Source organism: Neomonachus schauinslandi, chromosome 3 (genome assembly GCF_002201575.2).
Source record: "Neomonachus schauinslandi chromosome 3, ASM220157v2, whole genome shotgun sequence".
NCBI lineage: Eukaryota > Metazoa > Chordata > Mammalia > Carnivora > Phocidae > Neomonachus > Neomonachus schauinslandi.
The window spans coordinates 158506640-158529019 of record NC_058405.1 but is presented as its reverse complement, the minus strand read 5'-3'; the positions used below and the strand labels follow the sequence as shown (position 1 = coordinate 158529019).

The window sequence follows — 22380 nt, the reverse complement described above, 5'->3', positions numbered from 1 at the left end:
AACATCAAGCTTGTTGGAGGAACACACCTGAATCCAGACTTTCTACAACATTCACTCACAATATCCAGGATACAATCCAATATTATTCAAAATATAAAGTGTTAGGAAAAAGTGTTCAAACTTAAGAGAAAAAGATAACCAACAGAGAATGCTCCTGATATAAAATGCTCATGAAAATATGCTCAATATGAAAATATTGAGCATGAAAGTATTCTCAATATCATTAATCATCAGGGAAATCCAAATCAAAACCACAGTGAAATACCACTTCATACCAACTAGATGACTATCATCAAAAGGATAGATCATAACAAGTGTTGGTGAGGATGCAAAGAAACTAGGACCTAATACTTTGCTGATAGAAATGTAAAACAATGCAGCAGCTTTGTAAAACGGTTTGGCGGTTCCTCCCAAAGTTAAACATACAGTTTTATGACTCAGCAATTCTACTTGTAGGCATAAACTGAAAACTATGTCCACACAAAAGCTTTTACATGAATGTTCAAAGCACCATTGCTCATAATAGCCAAAAAGTAAAATAGCCAAATGTTCATTACCTGATGAATGGATAAACAAAATATGGTATATGCAAACAACAGAAAATTATTCAGTCATAAAAAGGAATGAAGTACTAATACATGCTATAAAATGGATGAAACTTGAAAATGTTATGCTCTGTGAAGGAAGCCATACAGAAAAGGCCACTTATTGTGTGATTCCATTCATATGGAATGTCCAAAATAGGCAAATCCATAGAGACAGAAAGCAGATTAATGATTGCCAGGGGATGGAGAAGAGGAGAAGGGAAGTGATTGTGAATGAATATAGGCTTTCTTTCTGAAGTGATGGAAATATTCTGGAATTAGTGGTGAGGATTGCACAATTTTGTGAATATATTGAAATCCACTGTACACTTTAAAAGGATGCACTTCATGTTATGACAAACTTTGTTATGTGAATTATACCTCAAATTTAAAAAATAAGTGGAAGAAAGGAAATAAAGAGCAGAAACCAATGAAATATGAAATGGAAGAAAAATTGACAATACTATAGCCAGCTTGATAAATTTAAAAAAAAGGAGATACAAATTACCAATATCAGGGATGAGAGAAAGAACCCCACTACAGATGTCACAGGCATTGAAAGAATAATAACAGCATATTATAAACAACTTTATATACCAATAAATATGACTGCCTAGAAGAAATGGATGATTTTCTGGAAAAACAAGTATTTTCTAAATTGATTGAAAAGAAACAATCCGAAAAGCCCCATATTTATTTAAGAAATGAAATTAATAATTAAAAACTCAGGCCCAAATTACTTCTCGTTAATTCTTTCAAACACATGAGGAAGAAATGCCAGTTGCACAAACTCTTTCATAAAATGGATAAAGAGGGAATACTTCTTATCTTGTTTTACAAAGCCAGCACAACTCTTATTAAAACTCATCAAAGAGGGGTGCCTGAGTGGCTCAGTCGGTTGGGCATCTGCCTTCAGCTCAGGTCATGTTCCCAGGGACCTGGTATGGAGTCCCACGTTGGGCTCCCTGCTCAGCTGGGAGTCTCCCTCTGCCCCTCCCTCCCACTCATGCACACACACTCTCTGTCTCACAAAAATAAATAAAATCTTAAAAAAAAAAAACTCATCAAAATATGGTAAGATTATAGACCAATATCCCTTAAAAACACAGACAAAAAATTTTTTTAAAAGTTACCAATTCATAACATTAATATATAGTAAGAATAATACACTATGACCAAGTGGAATTTATTTGAGAGATATAAATTTGGTTTAACGCAAATTGAAGTCACCACATTAACAGACAGGTGAAGTATATCTCAATTTTTTTAAAAAGTAAGTAAAATAAAGGAAATAATAAAGAGCAGACACCAATGAAATATGAAATAGAAGAAAAACTGAGAAAAAACATTGATGAAACCAGATATAAAGGGGAAAGTCATGATTCTCTCCACAGATACAAAAGAAAAATTTTATGAAATTCAATACAAATTCATTATAAAAACACTGAGCAAACCAGAATAAGAAATGAATGTCTTTCTTCAACTTGCAAAAAGGTGCTAACTTTTCAAAAGAAAAGACAGAAGCCACAGACAATAAAATAATACCTTTAAATTTCTAAAAGTAATTCCCAACCTAAAATTTTATAATTGCAAACATACTCTTTAGAATTGAAGATGAAATAAGTATGCTCCCAGAAAAACAAAAGCTGAATGAATGCATTGCCAGGACCTGCATTGAAAAAAATAATGAAGAATTTCTTTCAGCAGAAGGAAAATTATCTTTAAAAGAAATATCAAAATGAAGGAAGCTTATTTGTGAATTTTACCTCAATAAAGCAGGGGAAAACAACTGTGAATGGGTATGCAATTAAAAAATGCAGGAAGCAGGGCGCCTGGGGGGCTCAGTTGGTTAAGCATCTGCCTTCGGCTTGGTCCTGATCCCAAAGTCCTGGGATAGAGCCCAGGGTCAGGCTCCCTGCTCAGCAGGGAGTCTGCTTCTCCCTCTGACCCTCCCCCTTCTTGTGCGCGTGGGCGCTCTGTTTCTCTCTCACTCTCTTTCAAATAAATAAAATCTTTTAAAAAAATGCAGGAAGCAATATGAAAAAACAGAAAACTTAAGTAGGTAATTTAAATGAATCTTGACTACACAAACAATGAAAGTAGTAATTTGTGGGATTAAAATACATGTATTAAAGAGTTAAAAAAATCTAAGGGTGAATGTTGCTATCACTAGAGTAGGAACAGTAGAAGAAAACAAGTTAATAGATAAAAAAAATTAAATAATGGAAAATATTTTATTTAGAGAAAAAAGAATATAAAACAAGTTGCTCAAATAGAAAATAATGAGATGGCACATATAAATCCAATTATACTGTCAATGATATTAAATGCAAACATACTAAATATTCTAATTAAAAGAGATGTTACAATGAATTCATTTTTTTAAAAAAGAACTTATATGCATTTTAAATATAACAGAGTTTGAAAGTAAAGTTATAGAAAAAGATAAACCAGGGAAATGTTATATCAGACAAGTAGACTTTAAAGCAAGAATCATTTCTAGAAATAATTCATACTGGTAAACAAGTCATCAGGAAAACAAATCAATCCTAAACTTATATGCATCTACTAACAACTTTAAAATACATAAGGTAAAAACTGACAAACTAAAAGGGAAATAGATGATTCCATAATCATAGTGGGAGACTTTAATGCATTTCTCTCAGTAGCTGATAGAATAAATAGACAAGGGAAGCAAGAAGCATATGGAAGTTCTGAACAATATAATCAATAAACTTGACACAACTGACATATATAAAGTATTGCATCCAACAACCACAAAATACACATTCTTTTTATGTGCACCCAAAATATTTACCAAATTAGACCAAGTTGTGTCCTAATGCAAGTGTTAATATATTTCAAAAGACTAAAATCATTGATCTATGTTTTGTAACTAATGGAAATCAGCTAGAAATCAAAAACAAAAAGTAATTAGAAAAAAAATACCCAGCTGATTAGAAATGTAATATGCTTGTTAATGATCCAAGGGTCAAAGAATGTATCAGAACAGAAAGTAGAAAATATTCTGAACTCCAAGGTAATAAGGATATGACATATCAAAAATTGTGGGGTGCAGCTAAAGCAGTACTTACACAAAAATAAGCCTTAAATACATATTTTTTTAAAAAGTCTGAGATTTAATAATCTAAACTAGCTTGAGAAACAAATAATAACAGGAATAATAGAAGTTTTAAATTGAAAAGAAAGAAAAAGCAAAACAGAAAGAGAAAGAATAAGGAGCAGACTAAACGCAAAAGGAAACAAATATACTAAAAAGAAAGATCTACATAGCCCAAAAGACAATTCATTTAGCGAAGATAAATAAAATTGATAACTCTCTAGAGCAAAAACTAATCAAGAAAAAATTTATAAAACCCAAAGAGTCAATATTAAGAAAAAGAGAACATCACTGCATACCCTACAAACATTAAACATGTAACTAGAGCTGTTATGAACAACTATATGCCAATAATTTGATATTTTAGATGAAATGGACAAACATTACGAAAAATTAACAAACCAGACATAAGAAAAAATAGAAAATCTGAATATTCCTGTATCTATTAAAATGGGATGTCATCAAAAACCTTTCCACAAGAAAACCGCAGGCCCAGATGACTTCTCCCAAACATTTAAAGGAAAAAAAATATTTACGTAAGTACTTTTGGAAAACAAAAAATAAGTGCACTTATCAATTCATTTAGCATGACCAGCATAATATAAATACCAGAACTTGACAAATTATTACAATAAAGAAATATAAAGCATCTTGATTATTAACATACAAGGAAAAATCCTTTAAAAAATTAGCAAGTAAAATTTAGTGATATATCAAGGATGTATCATCCGGAGCAGTTCATTGCAGAATCGTAATGGTGATTTAACATTCAAATATCAAATTCATTACATCAATAGAAAAAATCTTAAAAATAATTATATTAATAGAAAAAAGAAAAAAGTAATGTATTCTTTTTTTTTTTTTAAAGTAATGTATTCTTGATAGTGACATAAAAAGCATTTGATAAAATTAAAAAGCCATTCATGAAAACCAGGAGTACAAAGGAACTTCTTTATCTCTTAAGGAGAATCTACAAGCAAACATATTAAATAATGGGAACACAATAAGAATGTCCATCATTAGTACTTTTATTAATTATTGAACAAAAAGTAGTCACTGCAACAAGATAAAAAAAAATTAAAGGCCTACAAACTGAAGGGGAGAAGGAGAAACTGTCCCTATTTGTAAATAATAAAATTATATTCATAGAAAATGAAAAAAAAACTACAGATAAACTATTAAAATTAATAACAAGGTCACTGGAAACAAGGTCAATATTCAAAAATTTTATTTCTATATACTAGCATCAAGAAGAAAATGAAATTTAAAAACAGTAACATTCTGAATACCACTAAATATCTGATAAGTAGGAAAAATCTAAGATGTGCAATAACTATTCAAGAAAGTATAAAACTGAGAGAAAATACATAATATCTAAATAAATGATGATATACCATGTTCATAGAACACTCAGTTTTATTAAATGTCCATTTTCCCCAAACTGAACTATATTCCATGTAATCCCAATCAAAATTCCAAAAGAGAGAGAGAGAGAAAGAGTGTGTGTAAGTGCGTGTGTGTATGTAAACTGGCAAGTTGATATAAAATTCACTTGGAATTCAAAGGGGCCAAAAGAGCCAAGATATTATTTAAGAACAAAAACACAAATAAATAAAATAGAGACCCACACTATCAATATTGACTTATTATAAAGCTAGTAATTAAGATGATGTAGTATTGACAACTCATGTAATAGAACAGTGAGTTCAGAAACAGATCCATATACACATCCAGTCATACAAAGTCAACAGGATTTCCACATGAAACAAATAAATTATGACCCTTCCCTTACATCATATCCAAAATTCTAGGTAGACTAAAGATCTAAATGTAAAAGGGAAAATACTAAAGCTTGCTATTGATTGATTGATTTATATTCTTCACAGTATAATTAAACTTCTAAAAAAAAATGTAAGGGAATGCCTCATGGCCTTCCAACTGGTAAAGATTTTCTTAAAAGGCCACAGAAAGTAGTAACCATGGGGGGGGGGGGGGCGATAAATAGATGAAGATATACAAATATATAAATTAGATTTTTATAGAGAACTTCTCTTCATCTAAAGATACCATTGAGAGAGTGACAAGGCAAGTCATACAGTAAAAGATTTGTAATGTACAAAGAATTTACACACAATGTATAGAAAGAACTGCAAATTTGTAAAAAAAAAAAAAAATAGACAACCTAATAGAAAATAAACACATATAAACAGGTGCTTAACTTCCTTAATTATCACAGAAATTAAAATTAAAACCCCAATGTAATACCCCTCAATATGGCTAAAAAGACAGTAACAAGTGTTGTTGGAGATACAGAAAAGCAGGAATTCTCATATATTGCAGTATGCAAGATAATAAAGATAGAAATAGTTATCAGATTTACCCAGCAAAAGACATAATGCCAGTGGGGACATAGGGGAAAAGAAAGAAAAGAACCAAAGAGTAGCAGGATACTACAGATGCTCGTGGTTACTAAATTGATGGGTAAGTCTTCTTGCAGCCCTGGAGATACAACCTATAGCATGAAACTACAGACCATCTCATTCCTACCTCATTTGGCAACTATACGTTGATGAAGACCAAACACTGTATAACACACACAAACACTGAATGTGCTACATAAAAATCTAAACACTCTGAATGAGTATAATTCAAACCCATGAAACTAAAGGTTCACCTTTGCCTCTTTCTTCTATAGAGTCTATGGGAAAGCTGAATATTATTTTAGCTCTATTAGGTTATGCCTTTAATTTCTTTTACTGGTACAATGTTAACAAGTACTTTTCATTATTTATTTTAAAATGTTTTTCTATGTTTCGAGAATAAGACTAAATAAAAACTATTCTAAGTTTTACCTAGGTAGAAGTGTGCAAGTATTTAACCAAGTTTGAAGCAATTACCTTGCAAATGGAAGACGCATCAACTTGCACTGTTTACTGACCCGTTTCTTCTTGCTAGTTGGCAGTAGAAAGGGACTTTGATGAAACTATTTTTGAAAAGGATAAAGAAAATGAAAAGAAAAAATAATTTCTAATCTCATTAAATGTTTGTTATTAAAGCACCAAATTATACAAGTATACCAATAGTAATAGAACAATTCTTGCATTAGTCTTCACTAGTCGAATGAGAATAATGTGATAAGGTTAAACATAGTTCATCCTTTATCATGCCCCCAAAGATAATCATTACTAATATTCTGGTATATAAACTCCCAAACTGTCTTCTCTGCATATGAATAAATACATGTGTGTATACCTGTACATATGATATCTCTACATAAATATGCAGTATGTTCATGTCTACATTATGTATTATGGAACATATTATTACATTTTCTAAGCTATATTTTTTAATGATCTTTTTTAATTAAAAGTCTGGGTGAAAAAAAAAAGTCTGGGTGATTTTAGTATATCTTTTAAGTTTTTGCTTATCTATATTTTCTAAATTTTCTCACACATTTTTTGAACATGTTTTAATTATTTAATAAAGACCATAAAATTAGGCAACCCACAACCATGTTTTTCTATTACAGTACTAACTGTAACAGAAACAGGAGTATGGCCAAATTGACAAGCTAATTTTAAAATTCACATGGAAATGCAAAGGACCCAGAATAATTAAAACAACTTTGAAAAAGAAGAGCAAAGTTGGAGGGCTATGATAATTGAGACAGTATAGTACTAGCATACAGACAAACAGATCAATGAAATACAACAGAGTCCAGAAACAGACCCACACACATTTGGTCAATTAATTTTTGACAAAGGTGCAAAAGCCAAATGGGGAGCCTAGACTTCCATATTCACCAGGCTATTAACAAGGCCAACTCTGCTCCAAACAAGTGGTACTGTCCGAAAAGGTCAAGAAGAGAGGGAGGACAGCCCAGTGGTAATGAGGACACCCCCTATACCAACTATGTCTGTGGAGAACACATGGGGACTCTAGACTTCCATTCTTACTTGGTAATAACAAGGAGCCCCTCTTCCTCTCCTCTATGGTGGTGACAGAAGAGGTCTAGTAGAAAGTCAGGATTTTCACCACTCTTCAGTTGTAACAACCTCCCCCTTCGTAATTCCTGCAATCCTGCTGTCAGTGGAGGCCAGAAAGTCATGAGGCACCCTCTGTCCCAGTCAGGGTGGTGTCAGCCTGAACTCCCAGCTCCATCCATCAATTAGGAGACACCCCTCCAGAGTGACAATAGAAGTTGAGTAGAAAACCTAAACTTTGACCCCCTCCAACTTGGCAGTACGTGGCACTTTACCACTGGCATGATGTCAAGAGGGACCTGCTAAAATAGAAGGTTTAAATAAGATCTGGAGATTCTTAATATACTACCCAAATGTCCAAGATATAACACAAAATAACTTACCATACCAAGAATTAGAAAAAGGCCTAAATTTGGAAAATACTAAATGTGAACATGAAAAGACAAGACACCAACACCAAGATGACACAGATGCTGGAAAAGAACCAAAAGAACCTTGTTACCTAACAAGGATTTTAAAGCAGCCATCATAAAAATGCTTTAATAAGCAATCACTAACATGCTTAAATGAAAAAATAGAAAATCTCAGCAAAGAAACAACGTCTCAGCAAATAAAGAGAAGACATAAAGAAGAACCAAATGGGAATTTAGAACTGAAAAATAAAATAACCAAAGTAAAATAAATTAAAAACTCAAAGGACTCGGACGCCTGGGTGGCTCAGTCGTTAAGCGTCTGCGTTCGGCTCAGTTCATGATCCCAGGGTCCTGGGATCGGGTCCCACATCAGGCTCCCTGCTCGGCAGGAAGCCTGCTTCTCCCTCTCCCACTCCCCCTGCTTGTGTTCCTGCTCTCGCTATCTCTCTCTCTGTCAAATAAATAAATAAAATATTAAAAAAAAAACAAAACTCAATGGACTCAAAAACAAAGGTGGGGGGGAATCTGTGAACTTAAAGCAACAGAAAGCACTAATCTGAGCAAGAGAGAAGAGACTGAAAAATAATTAAGAGGTTCAGGGATTTATGGGACCATAACAAAAGATCCAACACTCACGTCACTGAAGTCCCAGAAGGAGATAAAGAGGGGAGACCTGAAGAAGTTTTAGAGAAATAACGGCTGAAAATGCCCCAAACTTGGCAAAAGAAACCAATCTGCATATTCAAGCTGAGTGAACCCCAAAAAGGATAAACTCCAAGAAATCCATGCCAGGATATATATCAGGGTCAAATTTCCCAAAACTAAAGACAAAAATCTTCCGAGCAGTGTCAAAAAAATGGTACCTTCCTACAGAATTAGGAATAAAAAAATAAAGCAAGCATCCAACTCAGTTGAAGAAGTAACAATAAAATAAACCACAGGAGGGCGCCTGGGTGGCTCAGTCGTTAGGCATCTGCCTTCGGCTCAGGTCTCCATCCCAGGGTGCTGGGATCCAGTCCCACGTGGGGCTCCCTGCTCTGTGGAAAGCCTGCTTCTCCCTCTCCAACTCCCCCTGCTTGTGTTCCCTCTCTCGCTGTGTCTCTCTCTGTCAAATAAATAAATAAAATCTTTAAAAAAATAAAATAAAATAAATCACGGGAAAGAAGAAATGACTCGTTACTAAAGATAAAAGCAAAAATTAAGTTTGAAACACCAAAATAGTATAATTAAAAATTAAAAAAAAACAAAATCAAACCCAGAAAACCGTTCTTTTAAAGGAAAAAATAAAACCCAAAACATAACTACCTAACCTACTGGGGGCAAAAAACCAAGGAAAAGCCTAAATACAAAAAAATCAGTCAACTGGGAAAATAAAACACAGACAACATTTAAAAATGACAGAGTATTTTGGCCAACTCTGTGCAAATCAATTTGAAAACATGAATGAAATAACAATTTTCTAAGGAAATATAATTCAGTAAAACTGACCACAAAGGGAGAAATTTTCCCAAGAAAACCAATATCCATAGGAGAAATAAAGTGAACAAAGAACACCATGCCTACCAAGAAAGACCCAGGTTTCACAGAGAAATTCTACAAAGCATTTAAAGAAAAAATAATTCTAATACTGTATCATTTTTCTAGATCACAGGAAAAGGAAACATCCAAATTCTTTTTATGAGTTCAGTATTTATAATATTTTTATCAATGTCTAAAGCCTGGGTGGCTCAGTCGGTTAAGTGGCTGCCTTCAGCTCAGGTCATGATCCCAGGGTCCTGGGATTGAGCCCCGCGTCGGGCTCCCTGCTCAGCGAAGAGCCTGCTTCTCCCTCTCCCTCTGCCTGCCGCTCAGCCTACTTGTGCTCTCTAGCTCTCAAAAAAAAAAAAAAAACCTTAAAAAAAATTAAAAAAAAAAAAAAACAAGACTGTATAAAAAGAAAACCTTACTTATGAATAGCAGTTAAAAAATTCCTAACAAAATGCTGGCAAAAGGAATTTCGGAACACAATTAACAAATTATTTTTGAAATTTATTCCAGAATTGCAAAATTAGGAAAGCTACTAAAATAAGTCATCATATTAATACACCTAAAAAGAAAGACCAGGGGTGCCTGGGTGGCTCAGTCGTTAGGTGTCTGCCTTCGGCGCAGGTCATGATCCTGGGGTCCTGGGATCGAGCCCCACATGGGCTCCCTGCTCAGCAGGAAACCTGCTTCTCCCTCTGCCACTCCCCCTGCTTGTGTTCCCTCTCTCGCAGTGTCTCACGCTGTCAAATAAATACATAAAATCTTTAAAAAAATAATAATAATAAAATAAAATAAAAAGACCATATGATTATCACCATAGATACTAAGAAAGTAACGTAAAATACATTATTTATTATTTTTTTATTTAAAAAGCTAAATAACAGAAGTATTATAAGTTAAATATGCATATTAACCTTAAAAAAACAGGATCATTCTTAATGGGGAAACACTATCCAACATTTTATTAAAATTTATTGCTTTCTAGGTTCTAGACATTGGTGTGGTATAGACAAAAATCCTATACTTAAGAACTTTATGTTCTGGTGAGATGAATAATAAAATTAATGAGTAAAATTGTATCTAATATAGTGTTAAGTGATAAGGAGAAAAATTAAGGCAAGAAAAGCAGAATATGAAATGTTGGGGCAGGGGTGGGGAAGGATTCAGATTTATATAGGGCTGCCAGAGAAGACTTGACTGAAGTCACTTTTGAGTCAAGATTTGAAGTAAGGGAGTAGGCCATGTGAAGGAAGAACAAGTCCAAAGGCCCTGAGATGGCAGCTTGCCTGTGTTTGAGGAGTGAGGACTGAAGATGTTAAAGAGTGGAAGGAGCTGAGTAGTCAATGAGGTGAGAGAAAGAACACAAGTTTCTTTTTTTTTTTAAAGATTTTATTTATTTATTTGATAGAGAGAGAGAGAGAGAAACCGCACGAGAGGAGAGAGGGTCAGAGGGAGAAGCAGGCTCCGCGCTGAGCCGGGAGCCTGATGTGGGACTCGATCCCAGGATTCTGGCATCATGACCTGAGCTGAAGGCAGTCGCTTAACCAACTGAGCCACCCAGGCACCCAGAACACGAGTTTCAATTTTCAGACAATAACGGGCAATAGATGACAGGGGAAGCCACTGGAGAGTTTTCAGCAGAGACTAATGTTTTAATTGGCTCTCTCTGGCTGCTATGCTGAGAGGAGAATATAGGGGCAAGGGTAGGAGCAAGAAGCCCAAGTTGGGATGCCACTCCAAGAACTCGGGTAAGAGAAAACAGTGGCTTGGATGGGGGTGGTGAAAGTCAGGGTTATGAGAAGTGGTAAAACTCTGGACTGATTTTTAGGGCAGTACTAAAAGGATTTGCTAAAGGATCCGATATGGGGTGTGAGGAAAAAATAGGAAAACAAAATTGCAATTACCTGAGATGAAGACCCCAAAAGGAACTGGTTTGGTGGCAAATGTAAAATTTAAGATGCTTCTTAGACATCCAAAGACAAATGCCAAATAGGTAGTAGGCTAGGTATCTGGCCAGGCTACAGGTGCAAATTTGGGAGTCATGAGTATTTAACAACAATTAAATCCATGAGAATGGATGAATCATTTAGGGAACAAGTGTAGATAGAAGAGAGAAGGAGAAGAACTGAGTTCTGGGGTACCCAAAATTTAGCAGTTGGAGAAATAAAGAGAAACCAACAAACAGACTGAAAAAGAACAATCAGAGAGGTAGGAAGAAACTTAGGAGAGTGCAGTATTGTAAAAGTCACATGAAGGCCAACATAAGGACCAAGAAATATCTAGAGGTTTTGGTAATGTGGAGATCAATTTTCAGAAGAGCACTTCTAGTGGAGTGGTGGTGAAACCCCAATTGGTATGGGTTCAAGAAAAACTGGAGACAGTGTAAACAATTCTCTCAAAGAGTTTTGCTATAAAGGAGAAAAATGAGAGTAGTTGGGGGTGGGGGATCTGAATAAAAGGTTGCATTTTTATGTTTTTAAAGATGGGAGACAGGAGATAATGTTTTTGCATCCTAATGGGAATAATCCAGAAGGGAGGGAAAAATTAATAATGCAAGAGGAAAAAGCATTCTACACTAATGTCAAGCCAATAGCAAGAGACAACCCAAGTGTCCAACCCAGAGCCTAAGTTAAATAGATTAGAAATCCATTCTAGATCTATCCTAAGCAGCACTAAAAAAAGAAATGAGGAAGCATTCCTTGTAATCAAATGGAGAGATCTTCAAAATATGTCACATTAAAAAAAGTCATAGTATAATTAGGGATAGTATAGTACGTTTTGTGTAAGAAAGAAAATAAAGAAAATATTTATATTTTTGTTTTAATATAAAGAAACAAAGCAGTTACCCATATGAGGTGTGGGGAGAAGAAAGGATAAAGAAAAAAGTAGCTGAAAGCAGAACAGAAGCACGTATGAGCTTTCTTTCTATACTTTATTATATTGTTCTGATATTAGAATGTCTACATTCCCCAAAATCCTCTCCCCCAACTAAAAAGAAAAGGAACTGCAAAACTCGAAACTTGATATGCAAAAGTTAATCTGTTAAATAGTAAGTCCAAGAAAGCAGACACCAAAGTTGTATGCTGTCCCTTCATCCTCCAGCTTCTGCATCTACTCTCTTTTACTTCTCCTAAATCCAGATACTAATCTCAGCCCTCTTCGAGATCTCCAAAGAGAACCACACAAAAAGCATCTGGGAACAATGTTGACTTCACTAAAGACTTTTTTAAAGAACCAGTGGAAGGAAGGAGCTTTATATCACATAACTCAACAACAAACAGTTGAGCAATGTTTTTAGGGCTAAGTTTTTACGGCTAACTGTTCTCCACAGTTCTTCCAGGTCTTGCTAATTAATTAGCTTCTTTCTCTTACTCTCCAAGTCAACTCCTGTACTAACTACTCTACACTCCCCACTGCCATGTCTGATTCTAGCCTTAGTAATTTATTCAGGGCAATTCGATTTAGCCCTGCAAGCTGATCAGCAAAACAGAGCTCCCTCCCTGACTTTCCCTACCCACCCACCCACCCAGTGAATGGCATCTCTTCTCCTTAAAGGGTACTAAATGTATAAGACCCATCTCTGCTCACTGGCTGTACTAGATATCAAATTTAAAATAATGCTAGGAGCTACATGTCCTGTGAACATTATTCTACAGGGATATTTATATAAATCCTTTCTTTATCCAAATGTGGATTAAGTTAGGTGATAAAGTACGTACTCTTTGGCTAGCTTTTATAAAACTGACAAAGGAGCTCAACATTGATCACATAGGTTGAAAGAGTTCCTATCTTTATACTACAAAGACTGTGTATTTACAAGCCCTAAAAATGACTTTTAAAAGTTTTTAAAGGAGAGATTTGCAGCAAATTTAGAAAACACAGGAAGATATACATGCAATAATAAAAAAGGAATAACAACTAACATTTATTGCATTCTTCCTATTGCCAGGACACTTGCTCGCCACATCTAACAATTACAGTAATTCTTTGTAAATATACTACCATTATCTACACCAGGCATAAGAGGACACTAAGGTTCAAAGAGTTAAAGGCCAAGGTCACAGGACCGGGAAGTAACAGAGCTGGGATCTAAATATAGGCAATTCCATTTAAAAGCTGCCCTGTAAAGCACTAAACTGCCTTCAGAATCTATCAAGAAATTTACCTAAAATTGGGACTTCACTAACTTTTCTTCAGTTTATTTATTATGTATATTTTGCCTTCTCATTAGTTATTAATTCCCAGCATTTATTTTCCCTATTTAGATAATTGAGTTAATTTCATAATATATTTGGCCCTTTTCCAAACTTCCTGATTTTTCTAGTGATTTGATTTTCCTCGTGATAGATTATAAGAGCTATTTAACTATTAATATTAATGCTTTATCTCCTATTTGTTTAATTTTCCCAGTCTGCCACTAGCCTTTAATTTTTATGATTTTTAGCCTTCTAAAATTTTTTTTTGTGTGTGAGAAAATCCATCAATAGCTTCCTTTATGGCTCCTATCTTTCTTTGTTTCTAGTATAGAAAGGCCTCTCCTATCTAACATGAATTTATTTGTAATTTCTTCTTACTTTATATATTCTTTTTTATTTAAATCCATCTAAAATTTATTTTAGAGAATGGTGTATAGTAGGATCCTCCTCTATTTTTTCCCCCAGTTTTTCAATTGTGCCCATCCTTTTTTTAATAATACAAATTCTTTCCTAATTTGAAATACTACCTTTCTATGAATGTCTTCTTTGTTTTTTAGTGGTTTAGGGGCCATTATGTTCCACTGAACTGTCTAATCCTGTGTTCTAATCAAAACCTAATTTTTTTATAAAAATTTCAATAACCAATTATACCAAATGATGTGCTATTAGCCAGTTAAAACTGATATTGTCATCATTTCTTTGCACAAAGTTTAAAATACGAATCTCCAACCTTGATGCTACTGAATCTCAATTATTCTTAGTAATGCTTAAAAATTACACTACTTACACATAAACTCTACTTACCTCAGAAAGAGTGCTCATTTCAATTGCAGTTATCAAGTTATTGTTCATGAGTGCTTCTATTTCTATAAGCTTCTTATTCTGTATGTGTAAAATAAAGACCTCTTTTAATCAATTAAGATTCATACATTCATGGGGATATCATCAGCTGAGAAGACTTAAAAAATAATTGAGATCATATTGAGCTAAAAAGGTACATTCTATTGTTCATATAGCCACACACACACACACACACACACACACCCCTTGATTGCTTTTGAGTTCTCAATCATAAATTTTCCTACAAACATTTCTCTATCTTCTCATAACAATAATACATCCCATGGAAAGTGAACATAGTTTGTCAGACAATTTAACACTCATGAATAGATCAATTTTTCCACTATAAATTAATTTCTGCTCATTTCAGTGTTAGAGCTATAGTTGCAGCCTAGCTGACCATTGGCTCTTCCTGACCTGTCTGTGGACAGAGTTGGAAGTTGGAAGGGAAAGCAATGACTACAATCTTCATTCTATTTGGTGTGTAGCCAGGGGAAAACTGGGGTTAAAAGAGAATACAAACACTCTGGGAATTCCCCTCTTTTCATTGGAAAAATTATGTCCATCTTCTTAAAATGTATTAATGCACCAAGGTTTGCGAATGATAAACAATCGAATGTTGATCACGCTATTATTATACTGGTTTGCAGGGCCCCAAGTGCACATTCAGAATGTAGACTGAAGACACCTATTTTACTACCCATTAACAGTTTGTTCATTAACATGGCGTACACTCAATAATTTTTTACAATGACTGGAGATTTGAAAAACCTTTTTAGAGCTTCTATAATAATATAGTTAATAATTATTCTATAATTCAGAATTCAAACACAATATAGTTTCCATACCAAATTATTTAGTTTTAGGCGAAGAAATGTGTTCTCAAAATTCAGTTTCTCCACTTCTTTTTGCAATAGCGTCTTTTCAGTTGTAATTCTTCGAGAATTCTCTTTCTCTCTACTAAGAGCCTGAGCTAATGCCCTGTTGTTGTGCTTTAAAGAAATTTTGAAAATAGAAGAATTGTCTGTAAAAAAATTTTAGAAGTTAATATTGAACTTATATCTTCATAAGTTTTCATACCCTTAATGAAACTATTTTAGGCAAAATATATCGTAAGTTTTAACTAAAGGTTGGAAAACAATAGAATAACAGTATAGATGTAGTTTTGAAAAAAATGTATCCAGAGTTTGGATCAGCAGAAATAAAAGCTAGACAGAAGATGAAGAATAAAAGAGCTGTGAGGAATGCAGACTGTTGTGAATAGAGTTAGGAATAAAAGACGTCTAGGATAGACATAGTATCCTAGATAATTAGACCAGTCACAAAAACTCAATCCTGATACCTGTTGCCCTACCTGTCTTCCTACTCTGACTAGGAAGTAGAATGGAGAAGCTGATTCTGAAGCTCTAACTGGCGATAGCCCATAGGTACTAGGGTAGCCAATCTGTCAAAATTTTAAAGCCGGTTTCTGTGACTCCAGAAAATTAACAAATTAAAATTAACAAATCAGTTAATGCTCCTAAAGTCCATTTTTCAAAGTTTTTAGTGAAAGGGAGCATACTTACTATAAGGTTGGACAGATCATCTAAACCCTGTGGGATCTTCTATCTCCCCCCTAAATATCCAACTCTTACTTATAGGCATTTACTGCAATCTAAACTTGACCCCTTCTCTTTACAAGTACTATGTAAATATAATTTAAATCAGAAATGTTTCCGTGTTGTTAGCAGAGAAATTTATATGTGAATTCCTTGGGAGAGTTCACCTTAAATATAGTGTGTTCCCTCAGTACACAGAAAGCATACTTACATTTTCATAAAGTTTATTTAAATGCCACTATTCAATAACATATCCCACTGAGTAGAAATACAGTATCTATAAGATACATTTATAAAAGTAATAATATTTTTTAAATATTCAGGGAATGTTTGGGCATCTAAAAAACAGGGTCCAAAAAAGTACTTTATCTTTGGCATAGAGAAAGTAGTTCCAGACAGCCACCTTTGACATAGCAAACGAAAATAGATTAGAACTGGTTTTGGATTTCCAGAGCTAAAGGATAGTAATATTTTCCTGTTGCACTCCTCAAACACAGTATGTTCCTTCATAATAGTGGGTGTACAACAGTCCTGCCAAACAGAACAGGAAATAGCCACTGTATGATGGGGTCTAATATACCACATGCCCCTAGACACCTGGGTAGGAGGAACATTAAGATTTAAAGATACTCAGAAGTCTCAGCTATTTCACGGGGCACACAAAATTATCCTTCACAGGGGCTATATCAACAGGAAACCTCTCCCCCTCCTGCTAAGATGGATACAAACCACTGAGATAATTTTCAGAAGTGATGAGAATTTATCTTGGCAGTTTTTCCCACTTCCCTTTTTTTTTTTCTCTTCTAAAATCTTAGTTCCAGAATCCATGAAACCATATCTCCAAAATGCTCAGTACTCTCATGAGCTTTGGCTATAGAAAATCACCCACTACAATACTCTACCTGGGCCAACCACATCTAGATCATCCATCATCCTATTTGCTACAGCATGCAAGAACAATCTGTCACTTTTTTTAGCTCTTTTCCAGAAATGTCACATTGGTATTTTCTTAGCTGCTTTAGGCTACCCCAGCCTTACTGCTGAAAATTCTGCTGTCACCACTGAGGGTAAATCATCATAACCACTCAACTAATAGGAGTTGAAGGATTGAACGAACAAACCGTATCAGTTAACAAAAATAGTCATTTTAGTCATTTCTATACTTGATAAAATAAAGTACCAAATATTATATCAATTCTCCAAGGGAAAGTAAAAATGTGAGCATACTTTAATGGTACTTACTTAATATTTTTGTTTTGATTTTTGAAGCAAGAGAAACATTCAGTTTCCCCGTCTTTGAAATTCTTTTGTCTTTCACATGTCTCTTAATTCCTGAAGTAAAAAGTGAGCCAGTGTCCATCACTGGGTGCTCCATCACTGAAATAAAAACAAAAAAGAAAGAAATCAGAGTATTGATTAATAAAAGAAAAAAAGGATAACTGATAAATACATTCTAAAAGGTAACGATCATGACTTAGGTGATATCATTTGTTTGTATATAAGTATCTGCAAAACCCTTTGTATAAATCTGAAAGTAAGCATATAGTCAAAAGTGGCTTAAAGTAGTATCCAAAAAAGGTAAATGACTGTTCTTTCATTTAAAACCTATATTATTATATCTATGCATCAGGAGCTAGGTTAGGCACTGGGATCGAAAACAGGATATGGTTGTGTGGGAACACATAGTCATGGAATGCAGGGTCCACTGTGGGTACAGATCCTATTTCGATACAATGTAAGAAGTGTAGCCTTAGAGAATGCACAGAACAGATAAACCTAATCTTATGGGGTCGTGGGGCTAGCTGGTTTGGAGGAGTAAGCGGGAAATCTTGCATGTGTCTATTTGTCCATTAGAATTACTCTTAAAGTCTATGGGACCACTATGGGACCACTCTAAAGTCTAATAGTGGAAAGAAGATAATCACATTATACTATGACAAGAATAACTGATATAATACACAATGCATAAAAGTAATTAACTCTGCCTGGGCAGAGGAAAAGGATCAGAAAAGGTTTTACTGAGAAGGTACAGTTGATGCTGAGCTATGTAGACAAGACTAACCTCTCAAAACTCCCATCCCTTCCCCAAGCCTCCTTGCCTCCAGCTTCAGAGATCTAGAAGAAACACTACTATCGGGGTGCCTGGGTGGCTCAGTCGTTAGGCATCTGCCTTCAGCTCATGTCATGATCCCAGAGTCCTGGGATCGAGCCCCGTGTCGGGCTCCCTGCTCCGTGGGAGGCCTGCTTCTCCCTCTCCCACTCCCCCTGCTTGTGTTCCCTCTCTGGCTGTGTCTCTCTGTCAAATAAATAAATAAATAAATAAAAATCTTAAAAAAAAAAAAAGAAACCCTATTACCTGTGTCTGCCTACCTCCTAATACTCAGCCTCTCCCCACTACCTGCCTTAAGTCCACAGGACTAATCTCACTATCCTCTTTGTATCAATCACAGAATCTCCAGGCTCCCAGGCCACTTCCTCTCCCTCATCCTAATCCTCCTCCAGCTCTGCAGTAGGCTAAAAAAATGGGTCTCCCAAAGACATCAGGTACCAATCCCTGTCATTCTAAACCTTATGTGGAAAAGGGGTCTTTACAGATGTGATTAAGTTGAGGATCTTGTGATGTCCTGCATTGTATCTAGTTAGGCCCCCAAATGCCCTCATTAGTGTCCCATATACTAAGTAGTACTACTTGAATAACTAAACAGGGCATATCAAACTTAACCTGCCCAAACCTGTTTCACTCAGAGCCTTCTCTATGTCAGTTAATGGCAACTCCATCCTAGTTGCTCTGGCCAAAAATCTCTCATATCCCAATCAACCTTCATAGTACATTAGAATCTGACCGCTTCTCAGTACCTCCACTACTATCAGCCTAGATCAAGGTGCTGACATGTCTCACCTGAATTCTTGTAATAGCCTCTTATCCTCTTATTTCCACTGCTGCCCTCGCTACAGTGTATTTATTAGTCTATACAATCTAAAACTCTCCAATGGTTCCCATTTCTCTCAGAATAAAAACTGAAGTTCTTCAATGGTTAAGAAGTCCCTCCACCATCTGCTCTTCTTCCCATTTCTCCAATTTGAACTCTTCCTTCTGTCCCTTAGCCCATTCCTTCCAGGCCACACTGGCCACCAAGCTCTAAATGCTTGGCCAATGGCAGCCATTCTTCAGCCTCAGGTCCTTTGTATTGGTCATTCTCTCTACTGAGAAGAAAGCTCTTCCTCCAGATAGAAATGGCTCATTTGCTCTCCTCCAAGTGTTTGCTCAAATGTCACCTTCTCAGTGAGGCCTTTCAAAACTGTAGCTCCTTTCCTCAGCATGTCTGATTACTCTTACCCTTCTCTATTTTTTCCATAGCATTTAAATCACTAATATACTACAGAATTTACTTATTTCCTATCAACTAGAATTTAAGTTCCAGAAAGTCATGGATTTTTCTCTGTTTTATTCACTGACATATTTCCCAGCTCACAGACCAGTGCCTGACAAATAATATAAACACAATAAATATTTCTTGAATGAATAAATAAGTCTTAATAATAAAGAATTTGTCAGGTATCAAGATTAGAAAGGGTTTTCCAGGAAGAAGGAATGGCATGTGTAAATGCATGAAAATGGAACATTTAAGAAGATACCAGTGATCTCTTGATGCTAGAAGGTTACTGCCCTGTTTCTCTTAACAGCAAACTCCTTTAAAGAGCTGTCCATTCTTGCTGTCTCCAATTCATCCCCTCCCATTCCCTCTTGATCTACTCTCATCAAGTTGTTGCTCTCACCACTATACATTATGGAAATTGATCATTAAAGCACTAAATTGCATTGTTGCTAAATCAGATATAGCAGTCAAGATCCAGTTCTCACCTGATCTATGATTTTAATCATAGTATTTGACATCAGGTCATTCTCTCTGAAATACCTTTAGTGGGTTTCCAAAATACCACATTCTTCTGGATTTTTTCTGCCTCACTGACCACTTCTTCTAAGTCTCTTCCACTGATTATTCTTTATCTCCCTAACCTCTTACCACCGGAGTGCACCAGATCTCAATCCTTGGGTCTCATCTATTTTCTATGTACATATACCCCTGTGAGGGTATCCTCTAGTGCTCTGGCTTTTAAATCTAAATGCCAATGACTTGCAAATTTATATCCCAAATCAACTCCAGACTTATTTATCCAACTGCCTACTCCTCATCTTGGATGCCTAATATGTACCTCAAACTTAACATGTCCTAAACTCACCCCACCCAAACCTGCTCCACTGTGTCCTCTCCATCTCATTTAACAGCAACTCCATCCTTCCACTTGCTCAGCTTGGGAACATCTTTCTCTCACATTCCACATCCACTCTACCATCAGTCATGCTGGCCTGACTTTCACAACATGTCCACATGGGCCCCCTATATTGTCACTCTGATCCAAGTTGCCATTCTCTCTCATGTACATTATTGCTATAACTACCTAAATGGTGTCCCTGTTTCCACATTCTTCCCCACTATCAATTCTCAACTTAGTAACCAAAATGATCCCTTTAAAACTTAAGTAAGTTCATGTCACTCCTCTGTTAAAAACTCTCTAGTGGCTTTCCATCTCACTGGAGTAGAGTCATAATCCTTGCAATGGCCTATAAGGTACTACACAATTTGACACTTCTCCCCTTCCCCAATTCCCCATCCAGTACCTCTCTGACCTCTTCACCACTTCCTTTGCTCACTAAGCTCCAGCCACACTAGCTACCTTAGCATATTCCCACTGCAGAACCTTTATATTCCTTTTCTTTTCCCTTTGTATCAACTCTTCTCCAAATAATCACAGGGTTTACTGTCTTCAAGTCTTTACTCAGATGTCACTTTCTTAGCCTTTCCAGACCAAACTATTTAAAAGAGCACACCTGACTCCATTTCACTTCCTATTATGTATTTTTTTGCCATCGATTTATCAGTGTCTAATATAAGATCACATAATTTCCTTATTTAATTGTCTTCTCCTACTAAAATGTGTTTCACGAGGGCATGGATTTTTGTCAAGTTTGTTTGCTGCTGTACCCTTAGCCAAGAGTGCCTGGCACATAGTAGCTACTGGGTAAACATTCGTTGAAGAAAACAACTATGGATAAATGGAAGAAGTCTCAAATACTAAGAACTGAGCAATACTGGAATGAGTCTCCTTTGCAAATGTTGAGCAGATGTTGGGAGATGTCAAGCAAATAATGGGAAGATGGTTTTAAAAGAATTTTCTGCAATGGGGAAGAAGTTTAACTAGGAACCTTACAACACTGAGGCTCAATGTTTCTTCTAAAAGTTTTGCCAAAAAGAAAAAAAAGTAAAATTAAAGATCACCACCTATTCCATGGATAGAACATAGAAACATACAGAAACGCCAGACAAATGGTTGCATCTCAAACCCCTGAAGGGATGCTAACATAGAAATCTCGTCCATCTCCCAAAAAAAATCCAGTCAGAAAGATCAAATCTCATTTTGCTAATTAGGAAACCACTGCTGAACTGTCCTCCCCAATAAGTTGGTTCTTAGTTCCTTAACTTAATAAATGGCACTAGCAATCACCCACCCAAATGCTCAAGCTAGAAATCAGTCTTCCTTTTAACACTGCCCTGTCACCCTCCACATTAACAACCTCACCAAGTAACATTTCAGGAACATAAGCCAAGCCACTGGAGTACCATTCAAGGCTGACTTACCATACAGAGTGAGGTATATTAAACATAGGTTGGGATTGTACTGGGAATCCCAGTTTCAACATTTCATAGCTATGTTATCTTAACAACTCTAAGTCTCAACTTTCAGACTTATAAAGTTAGAGAAAGTAAGGGCATCTCATTGTAGGGACTAACTGAACCAATGATGTACAGTGCCTAGTACAGGACTTGGCACATAGCACTCACTAATATGAGTTATTTATTATTTATTCTGCAGCTCTTGTCTGGCCATCATCCCGGCTAACTCTAAATCAGAAATACTAAATTCCAAATCCGGTTCTCCTGAATTGGATCCGTCACCTAGAAAAATCATCGTCCCTATTCCCTACCGAAATCCTACCCGCGCATCAAGACCCAATTCAAGTTCTAAGTTTTTCCCAGTCTTCTATCACCCCTTCGCCTTC

General features: G+C 35.5%; 1 protein-coding gene across 1 annotated transcript in view; it reads right to left on the bottom strand.

Moving 5' to 3' along the window:
• The window catches only part of SGO2 (shugoshin 2), a 42975-nt gene that overhangs the window by 20054 nt on the left and 541 nt on the right, over positions 1-22380 (bottom strand). Inside the window, 4 exon segments of the mRNA XM_044913376.1 lie at positions 6603-6688; positions 14626-14703; positions 15510-15685; positions 17502-17636. Coding sequence (XP_044769311.1) covers positions 6603-6688; positions 14626-14703; positions 15510-15685; positions 17502-17634 — 473 coding nt within the window. The 5' untranslated portion in view covers positions 17635-17636.